Source organism: Trichomycterus rosablanca, chromosome 5 (assembly GCF_030014385.1).
Source record: "Trichomycterus rosablanca isolate fTriRos1 chromosome 5, fTriRos1.hap1, whole genome shotgun sequence".
Lineage (NCBI taxonomy): Eukaryota > Metazoa > Chordata > Actinopteri > Siluriformes > Trichomycteridae > Trichomycterus > Trichomycterus rosablanca.
Genome location: NC_085992.1, coordinates 36953072 through 36975693, shown reverse-complemented (window position 1 = coordinate 36975693; position 22622 = coordinate 36953072). Strand labels below are relative to the sequence as shown.

General features: G+C 40.4%; 1 protein-coding gene across 4 annotated transcripts in view; it reads left to right on the top strand.

Annotated features, from left to right (window-relative positions):
- Window positions 1-7543: 7543 nt before the first annotated feature.
- mocos (molybdenum cofactor sulfurase) overlaps window positions 7544-22622 on the top strand; it is a 29024-nt gene continuing 13945 nt past the window's right edge. For all 4 annotated transcript variants that reach the window (XR_010012468.1, XR_010012467.1, XM_062996101.1 and 1 more), the window contains exons 1-8: window positions 7544-7689; window positions 15981-16070; window positions 17580-17646; window positions 18258-18920; window positions 19021-19097; window positions 19180-19379; window positions 20684-20800; window positions 20899-21294. Coding sequence is in view for 2 of the 4 variants with exons in the window: in XM_062996101.1 (XP_062852171.1) it covers window positions 7563-7689; window positions 15981-16070; window positions 17580-17646; window positions 18258-18920; window positions 19021-19097; window positions 19180-19379; window positions 20684-20800; window positions 20899-21294 (1737 nt within the window). In the remaining 2 variants the exon portion in view is untranslated. The remainder of the gene's footprint in view (window positions 7690-15980; window positions 16071-17579; window positions 17647-18257; window positions 18921-19020; window positions 19098-19179; window positions 19380-20683; window positions 20801-20898; window positions 21295-22622) is intronic.

Genomic DNA, 22622 nt, shown 5'->3' with positions numbered 1-22622 from the left:
GCAATATCTTCTGTATGTAAACATTTGTACATATATATATATGAACAAATGCAATTGGACACCTAGACATTTCATCTACATGAGCTTTTATGATATCCCATTCTAAATCCATGGACATTCATATGGAATTGGTCCCCCCCTTTGCAGCTATACTAGCTTCCACTCTTCTGGGAAAGCTTTCCACAAGATCTATGGGAATTTTAAACCATTCTTCCAGAAGAACATTTGTTAAGTCAGACTGTTGTTAGACAAGAGGGCATTCTATTAAAGTACCATGCTAAAATTCATTGAGCTCTTTAGAATGGCCCATTCTTCAACATTCTAGATGCCTGACTTGGTACACCTGTGGCAATGGGGCCACAAAGGTGTGTCCCAATACTTTTGTTCATACTGTGTAATTCGGATAAACTATTTTTCCTATATTCCCAGACTAGAAATCCAACTCCGACTGCTTTGGTGAAAGCATTAAATCCTAACCAAGACCTCCAGGGGGAAAACAGTGCGTCCTTATTTTAAGTCAGAAACCTTTATGGTTATAAACGGATGTTGAAATAGGGCTTTTATGCTTTTAGGTAAGAATGAGCAGGGTATTGCCCCATAAAGTAGACCCTTAGTATTTTAGTAATTTGTAATGCAATGACAAGCCCTATATCCCTCCAGAAATAATAAATATTAACACATCTAATTTACTATATGTTGTATATTACTATGTTGTTAACAGACTTAAAACAATGTCATGCAGTGTAAACATTACAAGTTGTGGTAAATATATGTAAAATAAAATATTGATTGTTAATGCATGGCTGCAACACTAGACATTTTTGGGTGTTGAATTAGTATTTAAGTATTTAAAAAAGATATAACCCATTGAAACAATACATGGATCAATACATGGATCATTGCTGATATAAATTTTGAAATATAATATATTTTATTATATTTATATTTTTAAATATATAAGTATTTTCTCTCTATCGAAAATGTCAAAACAACTACATTGTATACACACTGTAAATCAGCATAAGCACTGTGCTAATATAGTGTGTTTCCTTTTTAAACCACATAATATACTGTTGACAAAATGTACAAAGATAGCATAGGTTAAACATAAATACACCTACTTGTTCCTGTCTTTTGGACAGTCTATAAATGTGATTAACAGCAAGGTAGTGAACTGACCTTCTGGGTCGATGGAGCTAATGGACGTTGAGTCAGTTTGATGTCGGTCAGTTGTTTATTTCTGTTTGCCTTGTTTCTCCTACAATGTGACTGTCGGAGTCTCCAGTGGCTTTATGGTCTGGTAATGAAGAATTTCCCCCCTTTGTTGTCAGCTGTATTCAGAGACTGGACAGATGGCCTTGTGCCCGTAGCTCTGCCCAACTCAAACAAGCTTTACTCCCCTTTGCATTAGTCCCTGATAAGCCCTTTACACAGCACAGGCCAGCTTGACATCGCTCATTTTCCTATTACCCACATAGCTGGTCCTATCATAAGAGTAATAAAATGCTATGGAATGAACACGTAATGGCTTTCATACACAAAGAGATTTTGAGACTATTCTGCACCAATTAAAATACAACAAAAACAGGTGACTTGCTAACTAGGCTTCCTACTGAATCAGCAGGTTTGAATAAAGCTGATTGTACTCCTTGACAGATTGTATTCCAGGACAGAATAAAATAAGATGAGTGTGATAGAGTTTGATAGTCTGATCATCGTGCACATCTCCATCACCATGAACTGATTGTGTCACATCATTAAAGTTGGAGAGAGACAGCGCGTCTGTCACCCCCTCCCCCAAAACATAGCATCTACTTTTGCTAATGAGGCCAAAGCTCTGCGAAAACAATGTAGGCCTTTACCAAAAAGACATGCATTCAGTATGGGAGCCAAATTATGAAGTGAGAGAATCAGTGGAGCAGAAATGACGTTTAATTACTGCTCACAGTTTGGGATGGCAATGAACCATGCATGGTCTTTCCCCAAGTCTGTTTGTCTTAAACTGTGTGTCAATTGGATAATAAAAAATTGCACATATCAAAAAGCATTATTTTATAATGTATACTATATTGCCAAATGTTTGTGGACAGTCAGACATTAGCATGTTGGATTTCCCATTCCTAAACCATGTGCATAAATGTAGAGTTGTCCCCTCTTCTTTGCAGAAATAACAGCCTCCAGGATTGTAGCGAGTCTCTTTGGGAATTTATGCCCATTTAGTCAAAAGACTACGTGTGAAGTAAGGCACTGATGTCGAACAAGCCGGCCTGGCTCATAACTGATGTTCTGATTCACACCTTAAGGCCACTGGAGTTCCTCCACATCTTTTCATACTCTTCAAACCATGTCATAATGGATCTCACTTGTGCACAGGGCACAGTCATACTGGCAAACAAAGGGACTTAATCTAAACTGTTGCCTTGGAATTGGAAGCATGTAATTCATTTTATATAAATTATTTTATACATGTTAGCAATGAGTGTGGCTAAAACACCTGTACAAATATTATAATTTGGGTTGCACTGAATAAGCCTTAAAACCTGCACTGAACTACAGTATTGCAATCAGCAGTAGAGAAGTGCTGATCCTTATGCACACCACAGTATAGGAAGCTATTTGAGACAAACAGATTTTATGGTTAAAGCAAGCAGTAGTAAAATGTCAGTAGTAAAAAATGTAAAATAAACCATGCCAAAAAGCATAAAATAAAGCAAAAAGCATAACATAAATAATTACATAATCACTATACATACAACCCCAATTTAGAAAAAGTTGGGACAGTATGGAAAATGCAAATAACAAAAAAACACAGAGTTTCTTATATTTAATTTGACTTTTATTTCATTGCAGACAGGATGAACCTGAGATATTTCATGTTTTATCTGTTCAACTTCATTTCATTCATAAATAAACATCAGTTCCTGCATTTTAGGCCTGCAACACATTCCAAAAAAAGTTGGGACAGTAAAGCATTTACCACTTTGTAATGTTGCCATTCCTTTTCACCACACTTAAAAGATGTTTTGGCACCGAGGATACCAAGTGATTTAGTGTTTCAGCTTTTATTTTGTCCCATTCTTCCTGTAAACACGTCTTAAGATGTGTAACAGTTCTCCACACAGGACAGGACTGCAGGCAGGCCAGTCCAGTACCCATACCCTTTTCTTTTGCAGCCATGCCCTTGTAATGTGTGCAGCATGTGGTTTTGCATTGTCTTGTTGAAAAATGCATGGATGTCCCTGGAAAAGATGACGTCTTAAAGGCAGCGTATGTTGCTCTAAGATCTCAATGTACTTTTCTGCATTAATGCTGCCACACAGAAGTGTAAATGACCTCTGGCCACTAACACAGCCTCATAATAGAGCCAGGATTCAAACCATCAATCTTCAGATTGTTAGCCCAAAGCTCTACCCACTAGGCTACCACATGTATGTATATATTGTTTTTGTGGTTGACATTTGTTATTAATTTGTTATTAATTTTTTTCTACCCTGATTATATGATGTGCATAACAACTGGAGAAGCTGTAAAAATGGCAACAATGATGTAGAGGAATAACTGACAAGGGATTATTGTTAACATTCAGTTTTGAGGTGTAGAAGGCAGGTAATAATGGCTTTTGTTTTGAATTAATTGTAAGGGCTTGAAATGTATAACATGTAGTTAAAAGTGACACTGACTGACACTGCATCAATAATTTGTGGAAATGTGGTATTGGTATTAAAAAAAGAATGGCATTGGCGCAGCCCTCGTTACAACAGAAGTGAGGCCAGCAATCTGCCCCCTGTTAAATTTGTGCCAAGCTATAAAGGGATATTTATATTTATCTATATGTAACACAGCAATAGCACTCGGGCAATTACTTTGCCAATCATTTTGACACTATTCACACTACGACTTTCATTATAAGTGCTTGTTCATTATTTGTATCCTTTTCAACTAATTACCAATCCCCACCAGTTAACTAATAGCTAACCCAGCAATCAATTTTGGAGCAGAGATGCTAATACATACCTCCTCTGAGATCCTGCATCTTTTTCAACTGCTGCAGTGTTATAGAGCAGATAAAGAACACCCTGGAGGAGAGCACTAACAGCCCTATTTTGTATAAATGAGCTAATAGATGCCTGCACTTGATAACTCGAGGGACAGATGGAGAGACGAAGAAAAAAGACATATCCTGCCCAGAGACCTAGGCCTGTTATGCTCTCTTGGAATCCTTTCCACATATTTTATTGAATATTTCTTTAAAGGTGCACTGGTCAATAGTTTTTTCTGTAAGAGTAAAATAGAAATACAGAGAACACAAACACAATGTCAACTGTGGCTGAAGCAAGTGTATCATATGCCTAAGAAAACAAAAACCTGAAAAACGTGGTCAAATGCCTTACAGACACCCCACCCATCCTCTATACAGCACTAACATGGCAGACACTTATGCTAATGCCTTAAGGTGTATGTATCTTTTATTGCACTATTTTTGTTGGGAAAGTACCTTGGCCTAGCTGTTGGTGCAGGTGCCACCAAGTAACATGGGTCCTGGGGGCCTGGACTCGACTTCACTGTTTCCCTGTGTTTCCAAAGTTTTTCCCCCACAGTGGGTAACATAAAGGAAGGATTGGTGTCCTGTCCAGGTTGTTTTTCCACCTTGTGCCTAGTGCTTTTTGTGTGGTGCTGGAACCACAACAGACATGATCAGAAGTTAATAATAAATAAGTCCAATCTTTTAAGCTGAATATGGCATAGGACCTGATTTTCCATAAGGGTTGGCCAAATGTTTTTTTTATTCACACTAGATTTTATTTTATTACTTTAAAATTGATCTTAAATTGCATAACTGATAGAAAATGTAAGTAAGCAATATAGCCAAAGACCCCTTATGATTTGGTTTTCCTCCAGAAGCTCTGGTTTCCTCCCACAGTCCAAAGACATGCAGTCAGGTTAACTGGCGATACAGAATTGCTCTAGGTATGAGTGTGTAAATGTGTGTGTGTGTAAGTGTGTTTGCCCTGTGATGGACCTGCCCAGGGTGTTTTCTAATTTACGCCCAGTGAATCGGACCCACCACAACCCTGAATAGGATAAAGGTATGGTAAAACAGACAATGAATTAATGAATGCATGAATAATAATAATGTAAGGCAATGTGGCACAGCAACATGGGTCCTGACCTAGGTTCAATCATTGGCTTTAGTCAGTGTTATTTGAGGAGTTTGGCATTGTTCCTTGTGTTTGCATAGGGTTTGAGTACACTAGGTTTCCTATCACCTATAGGTATGAGTGTTTGTGTGTGTGTGTGTGTGTGTGTGTGTGTGTGTAAGTGTGTTTGCCCTGTGATGGACCTGTCCAGGGTGTTTCTTACCCATGGAATCTGACCCACCGTGACCCTGAATAGGATAAAGCGGTGGTTAAACAGACAATGAATAAATGAATGAATGAATAATAATAATGTAAGGCAATGTGGCACAGCAACATGGGTCCTGAGGACCTAGGTTCAATCATCAGCTTTGGTCAGTATTATTTGAGGAGTTTGGCATTGTTCCTTGTGTTTCCTATCACCCTTAGGTATGAGTGTGTGTGTGTGGGTGTGTGTGTGTGTGTGGGTGTGTGTGTGTGTGTAAGTGTGTTTGCCCCGTGATGGACCTACCCAGGGTGTTTCCTACATTACGTCCAGAGAATCGGACCCACCACGACCCTGAATAGGATAAAGCGGTGGTTAAACAGACAATGAATAAAGGAATGAATTAATAAATAATAATAATAATATGAGGCACTGTGGCATAGCGACATGGGTCAATCATTGGCTTTGGTCAGTGTTATTTGAGGATTGGCAATGTTTTCTTGTGTCTGCATAGGGTTTGAGTACTCTGGGTTTCCCTTAAGTGAGTGAGTGTGTGTGTGTGTGTGTGTAAGTGTTTTTGCCCTGTGATGGACCTGTCCAGGGTGTTTCTTACCCAGTGAATCTGACCCACTGTGACCCTGAATAGGATAAAGCGGTGGTTAAAGAGACAATGAATAAATGAATGAATGAATAATAATAATGTAAGGCAATGTGGCACAGCAACATGGGTCCTGAGGACCTAGGTTCAATCATTGGCTTTGGTCAGTGTTATTTGAGGAGTTTGGCATTGTTTCTTGTGTCTCCATAGGGTTTGAGTACTCTGGGTTTCCTATCACCTCTAGGTATGTGTGTATGTGTGTGTGTGTGTGTGTGTGTGTGTGTGTGTAAGTGTGTTTGCCCCATGATGGACCTGTCCAGGGTGTTTTCTACCTTACGCCCAGTGAATCAGACCCACCTCGACCCTGAATAGGATAAAGCGGTGGTTAAACAGACAATGAATAAATAAATGAATGAATAATAATAATGTAAGGCAATGTGGCACAGCAACATGGGTCTTGATGACCTAGGTTCCATTATTGGCTTTAGTCAGTGTTATTTGAGGAGTTTGGCATTGTTTCTTGTGTTTCATATCACCCTTAGGTATGAGTGTGTGTGTGTGTGTGTGTGTGTGTAAGTGTGTTTGCCCTGTGATCGACCTGTCCAGGGTGTTTCCTACCCAGTGAATCTGACCCACCGTGACACTGAATAGGATAAAGCAGTGGGTAAACAGACAATGAATAAATGAATGCATGAATAATAATAATGTAAGGCAATGTGGCACAGCAACATGGGTCTTGATGACCTAGGTTCAATCATTGGCTTTAGTCAGTGTTATTTGAGGAGTTTGGCATTGTTCCTTGTGTTTCATATCACCCTTAGGTATAAGTGTGTGTGTGTGTGTGTGTGTGTGTGTGTAAGTGTGTTTGCCCTGTGATGGACCTGTCCAGGGTGTTTCCTACCCAGTGAATATGACCCACCGTGACACTGAATAGGATAAAGCGGTGGTTAAACAGACAATGAATGAATAAATGAATGAAAAATAAGAAGAAGAAGAAAAAAAAAGAATGTGAGGGACTGTGGCACACCAACATGGGTCTTGAGGACCTGGGTTCAATCATTAGCTTTGGTCAGTGTTATTTGAGGAGTTTGGCATTGTCCCCTTGTTTCTGCATAGGTTTTGAGTACTCCGGGTTCTTTATTACCTCCCAAAACTTGAAGGTTTATTTCTGCCATTCAACCTGTGTTTATGGGTGGTGACATAACAGCATAAAGCAGTTATGAAAATGAATACATGGTTAGATAAGTGGAAGAGAGGACATTAGCAATGGATTATTCTTCGACATAGTTATTTTGCTGTGTAGCAGGATAGTTTTAATTTGGTTAAGCTGTATTATTGTCGAGTATATATACAGCAAACTAACAGTTCAGTGAGAAAAGAAGTATTTTATGTGTAAAAAAAAAACCTGTTAGACGCCAGAGCTAAACGCCGGAGGAGAACTAGGCGAGAGCTTAGCGAGTCATATGTTTAGCACTTGGCAGACATTTTCTCAGGGCATTCAGCTTTCCGGCGCTCCTCTGTGGACTTGGGACTCAGCCACTCCAGCCTGTCAGAAAAGTTTTTTCTCCAGGAAAAAAAATGTCAGATACGGAGTGGCTGCCAACGAAGTTGACATTTGGACGTAATGGAGGAGAAGCAGAGTGAATTCAGCCGCCTGTGCACGTTTGAAAGCTTTAAACAAATATGTCCGAATTACAGTTTTACTTCAGAACAGACGGAGCTGATCCGCCACCAATTCTCCAGGATAAAAGGTAATCGTTATCGTATTTAGCCATTCGTCTGCAGGACAAATCTGTCTGATACTGCCAGCTTAGTGCCAGCTTCCAAACATTTGTTTGAAAATAACGCCATAAATCTGTATGTATAAAGTGCCAATACAAAATCTGTAACAGCGGCGACAATAATGAAAGTGTTTTAGTTCTACCGGCCCGTGTTTTACTGTACTGTATTAGGGTTAGTATTCAGTTTTACTGTATCAAGCGCCCTCTGCTGCCCATCACCTGCTTAACACTTCATACACCCGTTTCAGTTTCATTTCTATGTTTGTTTGTTTGTTTGTTTATTAGGATTTTAATGTCATGTTTTACACTTTGGTTACATTCATGACAGGAACGGTAGTTACTCATTACACAAAGTTCATCAGTTCACACACACAAGGTTATATCCAGGCTCTCCACACGCATTTCAACAATCTCACAGGCTCACACGCCACACATGGTATTTCTCACGCTGAGAAATGATTAACTTTGCCGCACAGAAATGACTATAACCTATCCTGCACACGAGTCAAAGGCAGATTACTCTGCGCTCATACAGCTGTCTTTAATTAGCGACCTATCGGCCAATCAGAAAAATAACATTTCTCAGCCAATCAGAAAATAGAATTTCTTGTTGCTGGGTGAGGTAGGTGCACATAGTTGTAGACGAGCTGGAGGTGGAAGAGAACCGTCAGGATCAACAGCTAATATCTTCATTTATTTTAATCTTTCATTAGTTACTATAGTTTTCCTACTCTTTGTATAAGACCTATACTTAGCAATTTAATAACTGCAAAATATAAAATAAATATGTAGGAGTGTAATTAGGCTTCCTTGGTTCATTTTTTTCAAAGGTGACTGGTATGAGCAGATTTCCGAGGCTGTCTACAATTGCCAAACTGGTATTAGTTCTGCCACACTCAAATGCAGATGCAGAGAGGGTTTTTTCCATGGTTGGGCTTAATAAAACCAAAACCAGGAACGCGTTTGACACTGGATGGAACTCATTAATGGACATTGAACCACAGTGCTTTAAATGGGAACCCCCAAATATCGGTCATCAAGGCATCAAAATCTGCCACAAACACTTACAACACACAACATCACTCATAAACACAAACACACACAGAGGAACAGAATAACCACTACTGTTCAAGGGGCCCATTTGTTTTCTTTATTTAATTTGTCTGATTTTTTGTTTGTTTAAAAAGGCATAGCTAAAACAATTTATTTAATATTACAGAATTTAGTGTAAAGTGAAGAGACAATGACCACTTGACAATGGCAAATTGTGTTTATGCTGATGGGACACTGGGAGGGACCGCACATCTGCAAACTTACATTATTAAAAGAAAAAGAGCCAGACTGAGGTTTGCAAAACACTGTAAAGATGGGAACGTAGAGAATTGGAATAAGAATTTATTTTTTGGAAGGATGCATGCATCAAGTACTATATACCAGAGATTCTCACAAGTCACAAAATGCGAGTCCGAGTCAAGTCACAAGTCTTTAGGCTAGACTCGAGTCCCCATCTCTGGTATATACAGTTCTTTAATTTTTTCCGACTGCCCCATTTATCGACCACCACAGTGGACCTTCTTGCCATGTCTTGAACATCCTCATTTTCTTCTCTGGCCCACCTGTACCATAGTTTTAGTTGTTAACCGATTTAGCATCAACCGATTCATTATGTATCTTTGTAGTTTTTTTACCTACACTGTGACTTCACGTTTATCTACGTATTTTATTAATTGTATAACTTTATAATGGGTTTGATTAAAATGGTAAATGACTTTACTTTTTAAATACACATACTGTAAAGCAGCGTTATTCAATTTTTTTGACATGCACCCCCATTACAAAACACAGTGGCTGGGAGTTTGATTTAGAACAGGCTTCAAGGCAAAAAAAATGCCTACATTAATAAAACAAAATGAGCCAGATCAAAGTTTGCAAAACACTGTAAAGATTGGAACGTAGAGAATTGGAATAAGAATTGATCTTTGTTAAGGATGCATGAATCAAGTAGTATATACAGTTCTTTAATTTTTTCCGACTGCCCCATTTATCGACCGCCACAGTGAACCTTCTTGCCATGTCTTGAACATCCTCATTTTCTTCTCTGGCCCACCTGTACCATAGTTGTAGTTGTTGTTAACCGTTTTAGCATCAACCGATTCATTATGTAACTTAGTAGTTTTTTTACCTACACTGTGACTTCACGTTTATCTATTTTATTAATTGTACAACTTCATAATGGGTTTGATTAAAATGGTAAATGGCTTTCCTTTTTTAAATACACATACTGTAAAGCAGCGTTATTCAACCTTTTTGGCAGATACCCCCTTTACAAAACACAGTGGCTGGAAATTTGGTATAGAACAAGCTTCAAGGCAAAACACTGCCAGACTGAGGTTTGCAAAACACTGTAAAGTTGGGAATGTAGAGCATTGGAATAAGATTTCATCTTTTGGAAGGATGCATGAATCAAGTAGTATATACCAGAGATGTTCACAAGTCACAAAATACGAGTCTTTAGGCTAGAGTCCGAGTCAAGTCACAAGTCTTTAGGCTAGAGTCCGAGTCAAGTCACGAGTCTTTAGGCTAGCGTCGCAGACTCGAGTCCCCATCTCTTGTATATACAGTTCTTTAATTTTTTCCGACTGCTCCCTTTATCGACCGTCACAGTGGACCTTCTTGCCATGTCTTAAACATCCTCATTTCATCCTCATCCTCATGGCTTTCCTTTTTTAAATACACATACTGTACAGCAGGGTATTCAACCTTTTACAAAAAAGAGGTTTGCAAAACATCGTAAAGGTTGGAACGTGGTCCGCTCAGGTGGCACAGCAGTAAAACACACTAGCACACCAGAGCTAATATTTAGAACTCATCGGTTCAAAACTTAGCTCTGCCATCCGCCTGGGCTGGGCGGCTATATGAACAACGATTGCCTTGTTGTTCATACAGGGTGGGAAGCCAGAGAGGGACCTCATAACTGATGCAATTACAACCCTCGTACCGCACACGTGGAGGAGGGGGTGTGTGACAGTCTCGCTCTCCTCAATCAGCAGTGGAGATCAGCACTGGTAGAGAGGAAGCGTAATGCATTTGGGTAATTGGATATGACTAGATTGGGGAGAAAAACTGGGAAAAATGCAAAAAAAAGAGATTGGAACATTGAGAATTGGTATAAGAATTTATCTTTGTGAAAGATGCATGAATCAAGTAGTATATACAGTTCTTTATTTTCTTTATCGACCATCACAGTGGATCTTCTTGCCATGTCTTGAACATCATCATTTTCTCCTCTGGCCCAACAGTACCATAGTTTTAGTATCCTGCTGGTCTGCACTACCAGTTGTGGTCGTTGTTAACTGATTCAGCATCAACTGATTCATTATGTAACTTTGACTCTGATTTGCATGTTTATCTGGGCTTGGAACCGACACTAGGAGCGCCCTCTTAACAATGCTCAGATTCAAACCCTTCTTGGTCTTCTCACCACCACAGTGGATTTTCTTGCCATGTCTTGTACATCCTCATTTTCTTCTCTGGCCCAACAGTACCATAGTTTAAGTATTCTGCTGGTCAACAACACTACTGGTTGTGGATGTTGTTAACCCATTCAGCATCAACTGATTCATTATGTAACTTTGACTCTGATTTGTATGTTTTTGTATTTGTGTGTTTATCTGGGCTTGGAACTGACACTATGAGCGCCCACATAGCACTGCTCAGATTCAAACCCTTCTTGTTCTTCTCATCTTGTCATAACAAGCACACAGCACCGTGTCATTCACTCACAGCTTCTCTAACTTTCTGCTTCAGGTTTTTACTCCTTTATACTTATGCAATAATGTCACCAAAAATAATAATATTTCTTATAATAATCATGGTACAGTAATAAAAACTGGGTAGTTTCATAACAGAACCTTGGGTTTATGTTTTAAAAAAGTACAACCACTGTAAACTCTATCACTGGTAGTAATAATCATTATAATGAGGCAACACAGTATTTACACAGTTTGCCCACACCCGCAGCACCCAGGCAATGTGGACATAAGTAACATCAATCATAAACTTCCCTTGTAAGCTAAATAAGGATTAAGGATTTTTTGCTGTTTTTCATGTAGCTTGGTACTTAACGGCGATACCGCTGTGATACCGCTGCCGCTACTGTTTGTTTACGTGGGCATGCTGCTATTTCGTGCGGCTGAAGTAGCGGCTGAAGTAGCAGTTCTACCAGTTTTACCAGCTATAGCCCTTTTATTTTTCATCTCTGCTGCAACTGACATCATCTGATGACCACTGCTACCTGCTGAGTAGCCAGCTGCTGCGCTTCCTCTCAGTTAACCTCGCCGGTGACTGTGCTTGGCTGTCTGGCTGCGAGCCTTCTCCTAGGACGTCCTGCATAAGCCTCAACTGTGGTGAGTGGGTCATCTCTCGTTCACTCGTTTGTGTGCTGTCAGCTTTCCCTCAGTTATATCGCTAGCTGAGCGACTGTTTGATTGTATGTGGGTACTTGCCACTAGGTCGGCTAACGTAGTTTTTCCAGATTTTGCCATCAGCTACTTTCACCTGTGTAGTGTGACTGTGAGGTTGTGCTGCTGCTGCAAACTCTTTTTTGCTTAATTTCTGTTTTGAACTGTTATTTTGGCTACTGACCTTTCATATATGGTGCATTATGCCATCTGCTGGCTTTATGCTCTTCGCCATCTCCGTTTTTTCATTGTTTGGTCACTCCATTGCAATTCTTGGAATCCCAGACTGCATTACAGACTGCAATAACTACGCTGCTTCCTCCGATGGCTACTTCCATGTTTATTCTTCAACTGAACTTCTTCACCTACGATCCTGCTATCACCTTGATTCTGCAACTTATAGCTTCTGCCGTAGTATTGGAATTCTACGGCGCCCACGCTATATTCATCGCGGCCGTAGGAGGCATCACTCTCAACGTGCGACCCTGTTTCACAGCTATCAATCTTCTGTCTCGGCTATTCCAGTCATCTGGTCTACGGTTCGCCTAAGAAGAGCTCCAAGTGGTCATCGCAGCGTGCGGCTCCGAGGGTCCTTCGCGAGTTTCCTCGATCTGCCACATCCTCGTCACCGCATATACCCTCCCAGTCCACAACATCCCAAAATAGACTGTTTACCCTCGCACTTTTCAACTGTCGATCACTTTCGGACAAAGCTGCCTTAATCTGTGATCGCATTGCTCATTACCATGTTGATCTCCTGTTCCTCACCGAGACTTGGCAATTGCCAGACGAATACTTTCATCTGAACATTGCTACACCATCTGGTTTTAGACATTTCTCGTCACCAAGATTAACTGGTAGGGGGGGAGGTCTAGCTGTGTTTTTTCCTAACAGTGTCAATGTAAGGCTATGCGAGTCCCAGTTGGTCTCGTCTTTCGAGTACATGATCGTTAAGATCCTCGGTCGTATCACAACATATATAGTATTGGTATACCGTCCTCCCAAGAACTCTATCTCTGTATTTATGTCTGAGCTGGCTGAAGTTCTAAATTTCATCAGTGCAACCTCTACTTCCATAGTCCTGCTGGGTGACTTTAACATACATCTCGACGTTAACTCTTCCCCCGCTGCAGACTTTTTGTCACTGTTGAATTGTTTTGATCTCCAGCAGTATGTAACTTTTCCAACACATAAACAAGGCCACATTTTAGATCTCATATGTGCAACTGGCAATGTTGTCAGTAATGTGTCTGGACATATTACTGGTGTTTCTGACCATCTCTTCATTACTTTCTGTCTCTCTCTTCCTATTACCAAATCCTCTCCGAAGACATTAATTTCCTATCGAAATTATTCTGCTATCAGTCCTCAATCCCTCATGGCTACTCTGGAACACTCAAACTTTACCAGTATTACTTCTGTATGCTTACTGGTGGAGGCTGTCTCACTTTACCATCAATCAATCGCATCTGCCATTGAGGTCCTAGCTCCGGTGAAAACCAGGTATGTTCCACGGTCCCACTCCTCTCCCTGGTTCTCCCCGGAACTACGTGTATTAAAAACTACTGGTAGACGGTTAGAGCGTCTATACAGGAAAACCAGGTCATCCGTGCATTCCATTGCTTTTTCTGCTCACCTAGACAAATATAAAGCGGCACTTAATGCTGCTCGAACTACTTACCTTACTGATAAATTTAAGATAGCAGGACAAGACCCCTCTCACTTATTTTCTACTGTCAAGAGGCTACTGCATCCCCCATCTGACTCTTCTCCCGCTTCACGGGAGCTTTGTAATTCTTTTTTGACATTTTTTGAGGATAAGGTCTCTACTATTTATAAGACTTTATCAAATTCTACAAATCAAACTCCGTTTACTGTTCCTTCACTCTCTTCTCCTAGTTCTCTGTCATCTTTCACTGCTGTCGATTCTTCTGCTATTTTAAAGATCTTGGCCGCTTCAAAGCCCACTACCTCATTTCTTGACCCCGCTCCTACTTATCTTCTGAAATCCTGTGACTCGCTCTTAGTTGCTCCTATCTGTCATCTTGTCAATCTCTCACTCTCTTCTGGTTCTGTCCCTTCTGATCTTAAAACTGCCGCTGTCACTCCCATCCTAAAGAAACCGGGTCTGGACAGATCTGTGTTAAACAACTTCAGACCAATCTCGAATCCTCCATTCCTTTCTAAGGTTCTCGAAAAAGTCGTAGCTTCTCAGCTTCTTGACTTTATGAGCACAAATAATCTGTTTGAAACTTTCCAGTCAGGTTTTCGTTCCCAACACAGTTCTGAGACTGCTCTACTCTATGTGCTGAACGATCTAATACGTTCCTCGGACTCTGGTTTTGTCTCGTCTCTTCTTCTTCTAGATCTCTCTGCTGCCTTCGATACGGTTAACCACAACATCCTTCTGTCTCGTCTGTCTGATATTGGGATTTCTGGCATTGTACTCTCCTGGTTCAAATCCTATCTATCTGACAGGCATTTTTTCATTCGCTTGGGTAATCATGTTTCCGACACTGCTTTGGTGAAACAAGGGGTACCGCAAGGCTCTGTACTGGGGCCTCTTCTTTTCATTATTTATATCATTCCACTTGGTTCCATCATACGCAGACATGGTCTTAACTTTCACTGCTACGCAGACGATACCCAACTCTACCTTGCCTTCAAACCATCCATCTCTTTTCCTCCCTCCTCGCTCACCTTGTGTATCCAGGAACTTCAATCCTGGCTGCATTCAAATTTCTTGCTGCTTAATCCCCTTAAGACTGAGCTTCTTTACGTGGGCACTAAAACTTCACTTTCCTCTTTCACAAACTCTCCCCTCCTCATTGGGAATGTTTCCATCACACCTTCCAGCTGTGTACGCAATCTTGGTGTTCTGTTTGACCCTCTGCTTTCATTCGGTCCTCATGTGAAATCACTATCCAAATCAGCCTTCCTTCAGCTTCGCAATATTACTCGTCTCCGTCCATATCTTTCATTTGAGGTGGCGGAAACACTGATACACGCTTTTGTCACCAGCCGTTTGGACTACTGCAATTCTTTATTGCACGGACTTCCCGCCAAAACCCTCCGTCCCCTGCAAACCATACAAAATGCAGCTGCTCGGGTCCTGACATTTACCCGAAAGTTTGACCACATCACCCCTGTTTTGGAAGAACTACATTGGCTGCCAATTTCCATGCGCATTAAATATAAAATTCTGGTCATGACTTTTAAAGCACTTCATGGTCTCGCTCCCGCCTATCTTACTAAACTCCTCACACGCCACACACCATCACGCAGACTAAGGTCGTCAGACAAAAATCAGCTCTCCGTTCCTAGATTTAGGATGTCCACTATGGGTGGCAGGTCCTTCAGCGTTGCCGCCCCAACACTCTGGAACTCTCTGCCCTCGACTCTTCGCTCTATTTCTTCTCTTTCTGCTTTCAAGGTGTCTCTAAAAACTCATCTCTTCTCACAACATTTTCATTCTACTTCTTGAACTTATATCTCTAACCTATCCTTACACACTGTTGAATTGTTTTTGTTTTGGTTTTGTTTTGTCTTGTTTTGCGTGTTGTCGTTTGTTTTCACTTTTTATACTGTACAGCGACCTTGAGCTTGGTGAAAGGCGCTATATAAGTTGAACTTATTATTATTATTATTATTATTAATGTGATTACTTTTTACATGACATAATATGCAAAGTTATCCTGTTAAATCCTGTAATTCATCATTTGTAATAGATTGCTTTTATTTGAGGAACTATCCCAAAGCATATTTGTATTTTTATTAATAATAATAATTTTTTGTTTCCAGATATTACATACCTTGATCATGCAGGGACAACGCTTTTTCCTGAATCCCAGATCAAGGCATTTTATGATGACATTACCAGAAATGTGTATGGTAAGCATTGTTTTTAGTAACAGACTATCTAATCTCATATCTCAATAATCTCAACCTTACATATTTGAATCAGTGCAATGATATAAAACAACATTTAAGGCTTAGAGTTTTCTCAGGTCCACCAAAATCTCAGTAAATTTAAAATAGAAGAAGCTTGGCACAACCTTAAACCTTCCTGGAAGATCTCGGTGGATGGACAACCATCTTTGTTGAGCTTCCTAAATCCATCTCTTATAAAAGAGTGGCATGATGGATGCCATTGTTGAGTTTGAGTTTGATACACAGCAGGTAGCTGACTCTGGCAACATGAGGAAAAAATTATCTGATGAGACAAAACTGTACTGTTTAGACTGAACAACAAACACTATGACCGGCAAAAAACAGGCACCTGGCTAATCCCATCACTACAGTGATGGAAGTGATGGTAGTGACATCATGCTATGGGGTGCCTTTTTTAGCAGGAACAAGGAGACTAGTAAGAATTAATGGATGGGTGAATGCAGTCAAATACAGGCACATCCTGGATAAAAACCATCTTCACAATGCACACAAACTCAGACTAAGGTGACAGTTCAACTTTCAACACTTCAATGACTCAAGCGTTAAAGGATCTGCTCATGATGAATGAGATAAACTGCCCAAATCCAGGTGTGCGAAGCTTGTAGTGATGTATCCATAAAGTCTTGCAGCTGTAACTGCTGCCGAAGGGGTTTATTCAGTATGGAAATAAAGAGTCTGTCTGTCCACTGACATGGTGGTGGTGTGTTAGTGTGTGTTGTGCTGGTATGAGTGGATAAGACACAGCAGCGCTGCTGGAGTTTTTAAACACCTCACTGTCCCTGCTGGACTGAGAATAGTCCAGCCAACAGTGCCCCGTGGGCAGCGTCCTGTGACCACTGATGAAGGTCTAGAAGATGACCAACTTAAACAGAAGCAATAGATGAGTGATCGTCTCGGACTTTACATCTACAATGTGGATTAAGTAGGTAGGAGTGTCTAATAGAGTGGACAGTGAGTGGACATACTTACTCCAGCAGCATTGCTGTGTCTTATCCAGTCATACCAGCACAACACACACTAACACACCACCACCATGTCAGTGTCACTGCAATGCTGAGAATCATCCACCACCTAAATAATACCTACTTTGTGGTGGTCCTGGGAGAGTCCTGACTATTGAAGAACAGCATGAAAAGGGGGTTAACAAAGCATGCAGAGAAACAGATGGACTACAGTCAGTAAGTGTAAAACTACAAAGTGCTTATGGTAGGTGGAGCTGATAAAATGGACAGTGAGTGTAGAAACAAGGAGGTGGTTTTAATGTTATATGTATGTTATATGTATAGTTTAATGTGTATATCCATTTAAAACCAAGTAAAATACACAATGACGTGTGCAAAATGTCAAGGAACATTTTTTGAATCCACTGTAACAGAAATTCCACTTTATGATGGTTGTATTTAACAACCCAAGAGTTAATGTGTTCCTAATGCTGTGCATTTTTCCTAGGTAACCCTCACAGTCTGAATCCCAGCAGCAGGCTAACACATGACACAGTGGAAAGGGTCAGATACAGGTACTGTGTTCTATGATTGCTTTCAACATATTCCTTCCTTTATCTGCTAACATTCCTACAAGCTATGCTTTTTTTCATAGTACGGTCTAATGTTGAGCTCCCTGAAGAGATAAACATACAAATTACCTGGGAATTTGATTCTTATTTCCTGTCAATGTTTGACAAGACTCCAGTATATTCTTCCACTCTCCAAAATCATGCAGAAATAGAAATGGTTACTGTAAATTGACACACTTGATCCACACAAACACATTCACACACATTTTGGGCAATTTTAATGGCTCCAGTTAACCAAACTGCATGTCTTTGGACTGTGGGAGGTAACCGGAACTTTTGGAGTAAACCCACCTGGGAATTAAACCGAGGACCTACTTGCTGTGAGGCAACAGTGCTACTCACTGTGCCACCTGTATAAAATAATAACAGTACTATTTTAGTTCAATGGGACAGTTGTGAAATACTTAAAACTTAGCATTTAGAAAGAAAAAAGCAATGAAATAAAGTTATTCGCAGTATAGCACTTATGCAGCTGATAATATGATTACATTTTTTGGTTAGTGAGAGTGAGTCTACACTGATGCTCATTATGTACTCCTTGATTTCTCCTTTAGGATACTGGAGCACTTTAACACCAGCCCTGAGGAGTACTCAGTAATCTTCACCTCTGGCTGTACTGCAGCTCTTAAATTAGTAGCTGATTCCTTCCCCTGGGTGTCTGCTTCTGCTAACAGCTTAGGAAGTCGGTTCTCCTACCTCACTGACAACCATACCTCTGTTGTGGGTATTCGGGGGGTAACTGAACCACGGGGAGTTAAAACAGTGCCTGTCTTACCTCAAGAACTAGAAGCACGAGCTCCACTTTATCCCAAAGCTATTCATTTGCCAACCAATGCAGGGCAAGATTGCCTGGTGCCACATCTTTTCTGTTTTCCAGCCCAAAGCAACTTTTCTGGCAGGAAGTATCCACTAAGCTATATAAGAGAGATTCAGTCTCAGCGGTTATACCCAGCATGCCAGCACAAGGGTCGATGGTTTGTACTGCTGGATGCCGCTGGCTTTGTTGGATGCTCACCACTGGACCTGACACAGCACCCAGCTGACTTTGTGCCCATCTCTTTCTATAAAATGTTTGGCTTTCCAACAGGACTTGGAGCCTTGCTGGTGAGGAATGAAGCTGCCATGTTGCTCAGAAAGAGCTATTTTGGTGGAGGGACAGCAGCAGCTTATCTGGCGGAAGAGGGATATTTTGTAGCCAAGTCAGACATAGTTAACAGGTACTGGCAATACAAAGATAATTCTCCTTACATACTGAACATTTCACAAGCTCTCAGACTGTGCTTAGCTTATTTAATGCTTTATGGTCATTTTATTTAGATTTGAAGATGGAACCATTTCATTTCTTGATATTATTTCCCTTCACCATGGGTTTGATGCTCTACATAGACTCACTGGTATAATCATTTCTGTGTATACTTTAATATGATTTTTTATGTTTATGTTTTTTTAATTATGTTAATTTTATTTTATTTTTAGGTAGCATGGTGAATGTCCAGCTCCACACATTTGGTTTAGCTCATTATACCTTTACAATCTTATCTTGTTTGTGCCATAGCAATGGGCAACCAGTTGCCCAAATCTACTGTGACAATGACTTTAATAATGTATCAAAGCAGGGTGCTATCCTTAACTTCAACCTGTTGGACTACCATGGCCAGGTGATCGGATATTCTCAGGTCAGACATTCCTAAAACGTCTTAAACATTTTGATTTTCACACTTAAAGGATATTCTCTGATTTAGCAGTTATTTTATTTTGCAAGATAAACCAGTTTGATACTTGATGTCTATCACTGGGCCTGAAACACTGGATAGGTATTGGATCAGAATTATTGTATTTCTGAAATTAAATCATAAACACATCTTTTTATTAATCATTTTATGGTGGTTAAAATATACAAATACACATTTATCTAAGGACAACAAGTAAAAATATTGCCATTCAGCAGGTCCCTTATATCTGCAATTTCATCATTACAGATTATATGCTTCTTGAAGCCATAGTACTGTTGTAGAGGACAGATCAAGCTTTAGACTGACTAATTAATGCTGCCATATACACTATATGGCCAATAGTATGTGTACATCTGACAATGAGCTTGTTGGACATCCATTTTAAAACTATAGGCATTAATATGGAGCTATTCCACCAACCTTCCCACCCCCAGAATGACTTAACGATGACTCGGATGAGCATTTGTGAGGACAGACATTAATGCAGGACGAAAAGGCCTGGCCCACAATCGACATTTCAATTTATCCCAAAGGTGTTAAGTTTGTGAAACCATGTCTTTATAGACCTTTTTGTGCCTAGTCATGCTGAAACATGCTTCTTTTAAATATCAGCACCACTATCGGCAGGTCAGGCCACTACACAGACTTGATTGGCTATGTCCGAGGGAGGGTATAGGCAAAAGATATTCCACATTACTGCCTGCAATTACGGCCTCTGCAGGCTGGTCGATGGCGCCTGCACAGAGATGGAGAATAGTGGAAATCAGTACCTGACTCTTTGTACATGATACTGATCCCTGTGTGAACCCACGTTGTGTAGGTGAAAAGACTAGGCGTGTTTTGGAGGAGCCGTGTGTTAGATACCGGGGTAGGGGTCTGCTGCAGTGGAGGAGATAAAGAGAAGAAAGCATAAATCATACACTTTTTATGTATCAAATTGTATACACCTGTCAGCAGTGGGCATGGTTAAAACTTTTAAACTCATTAAGAGAGGTGCCCACATACTGCCATTAGTAAATATAATGATTTTGGGGTGTCATGTTTTGAAGAGTCATTCAACAATTTTCATAGCTTTCTTCAATCTGCCAACCTAACAAGCCAAGATATGTGAGAAAAATAATTTACTTTTACTGTACACAAGTATATACTGTACATACATGAGTATTCATGAATTTTTAATTCTTGATTAATTCTTTAATTTTTTTTTCTTTTCAGTATTGACCAAAACTCACTCTTTTATTTTTCAGGTGGAAAAAATGGCCTGTCTGTTTAATATTCATTTACGCACAGGCTGCTTTTGTAACATAGGGGCTTGTCAGGCCTATCTAGGCATCAGCAACCAAGAGATTAAAAGAAACTTACAGGTCAGTGCGACAAAATGGTATTCAGGACTTACTCTGATTATTTCTAATTAGTATTTTAATTGTGTATTAGTATTTGTATTGTATTGTTTTCCTTTAAGGTTGGTCACGTCTGTGGAGACAACATTGACCTGATTGAGGGGCGCCCGACTGGTTCTGTGCGCATATCCTTCGGGTACATGTCAACCTTTGAAGACTGTCAGCGTTTTTTAAAGTTTATTGCTGACTGCTTTGTGGAAAAACCATTAACACTGGACCAAGAGAGACGGGCAAATTTAAGGTCAACTGTTGTGACAGAAACCTCTGTCTCAAATGAGCTGACCTCGTTGTTGAATGGAAGAGTTGTACCTGCAGAGAACAGCCTAAATATTTTGTCTATTCCTGTCAGCAAAACATCATCACAAGATTTTGCTGTAAAGGATGAGAAGCACGGTCAAAATGCACATAAGCTAACCAACATATTTGTATATCCTATAAAGTCATGTGCTGCATTTGAGGTAACATTCTATTTCTTACATTCATGGATCAAATTAATATGCATAATGTATATACAGTGGGGGAAATAAGTATTTGATCCCCTGCTGATTTTGTAAGTTTACCCCCTTACAAAGACTTGAACATTCTATAATTTTTATGGAAGGTTTATTTTAACAGAGAGAGACAGAATATCAACAAAAAATCCAGAAAAAAAACTTTAAATGAAGGTTATAAATTAATTTGTATTTAATTAAGGGAAATAAGTATTTGATCCCCTACCAACCAGCAAGAATTCTGACCCCCACAGACCGGTTATGTGCCCATGAGGCACACAAATTAGTCCTGTCCCTGTATAAAAGACTCCTGTCACAGAATCAGTTTCTTCCGTTCAAATCTCTCGACCACCATGGGCAAGACCAAAGAGCTATCAAAGGACGTCAGGGACAAGATTGTAGACCTGCACAAGGCTGGAATGGGCTACAAGACCATCAGCAAGAAGCTTGGTGAGAAAGAGACCACTGTTGGCACGATAATTCGAAAATGGAAGAAATACAAGATCACAGTCAATCGCCCTCGCTCTGGAGCTCCATGCAAGATCTCACCTGGTGAGGTAAGAATGATTCTGAGAAAGGTGAGGTCAGCCCAGAATTACACGGGAGGAGCTTGTCAATGATCTCAAGGGAGCTGAGAGCACAGTCACCAAGAAAACCATTAGTAACACACTTCGCCGTAATGGATTGAGATCCTGCAGTGCCCACAAAGTCCCTTTGCTCAAGAAGGCTCATGTACAGGCCCGTCTGAAGTTTGCCAATGAACACCTGAATGATTCAGAGAAAGCTTGAGAGAATGTGATATGGTCAGATGAGACCAAAATTGAGCTCTTTGGCATCAACTCCACTCGCCGTGTTTGGAGGCAGAGAAATGCCCGGTGGGGATGGTGTTCTTGGGGTCATATCCAGCATTTCTCTGCTCCCAGCTCCCTTGAGATCATTGACAAGCTCCTCCCGTGTAATTCTGGACTGACCTCACCTTTCTCAGAATCATTCTTACCCCACCAGGTGAGATCTTGCATGGAGCTCCAGAGCGAGGGCGATTGACTGTGATCTTGTATTTACTCCATTTTCGAATTATCGCACCAACAGTGGTCTCTTTCTCACCAAGCGTCTTGCTGATGGTCTTGTAGCCCATTCCAGCCTTGTGCAGGTCTACAATCTTGTCCCTGACGTCCTTTGATAGCTCTTTGGTCTTGCCCATGGTGGTCGAGAGATTTGAACGGAAGAAACTGATTCTGTGACAGGAGTCTTTTATACAGGGACAGGACTAATTTGTGTGCCTCATGGGCACATAA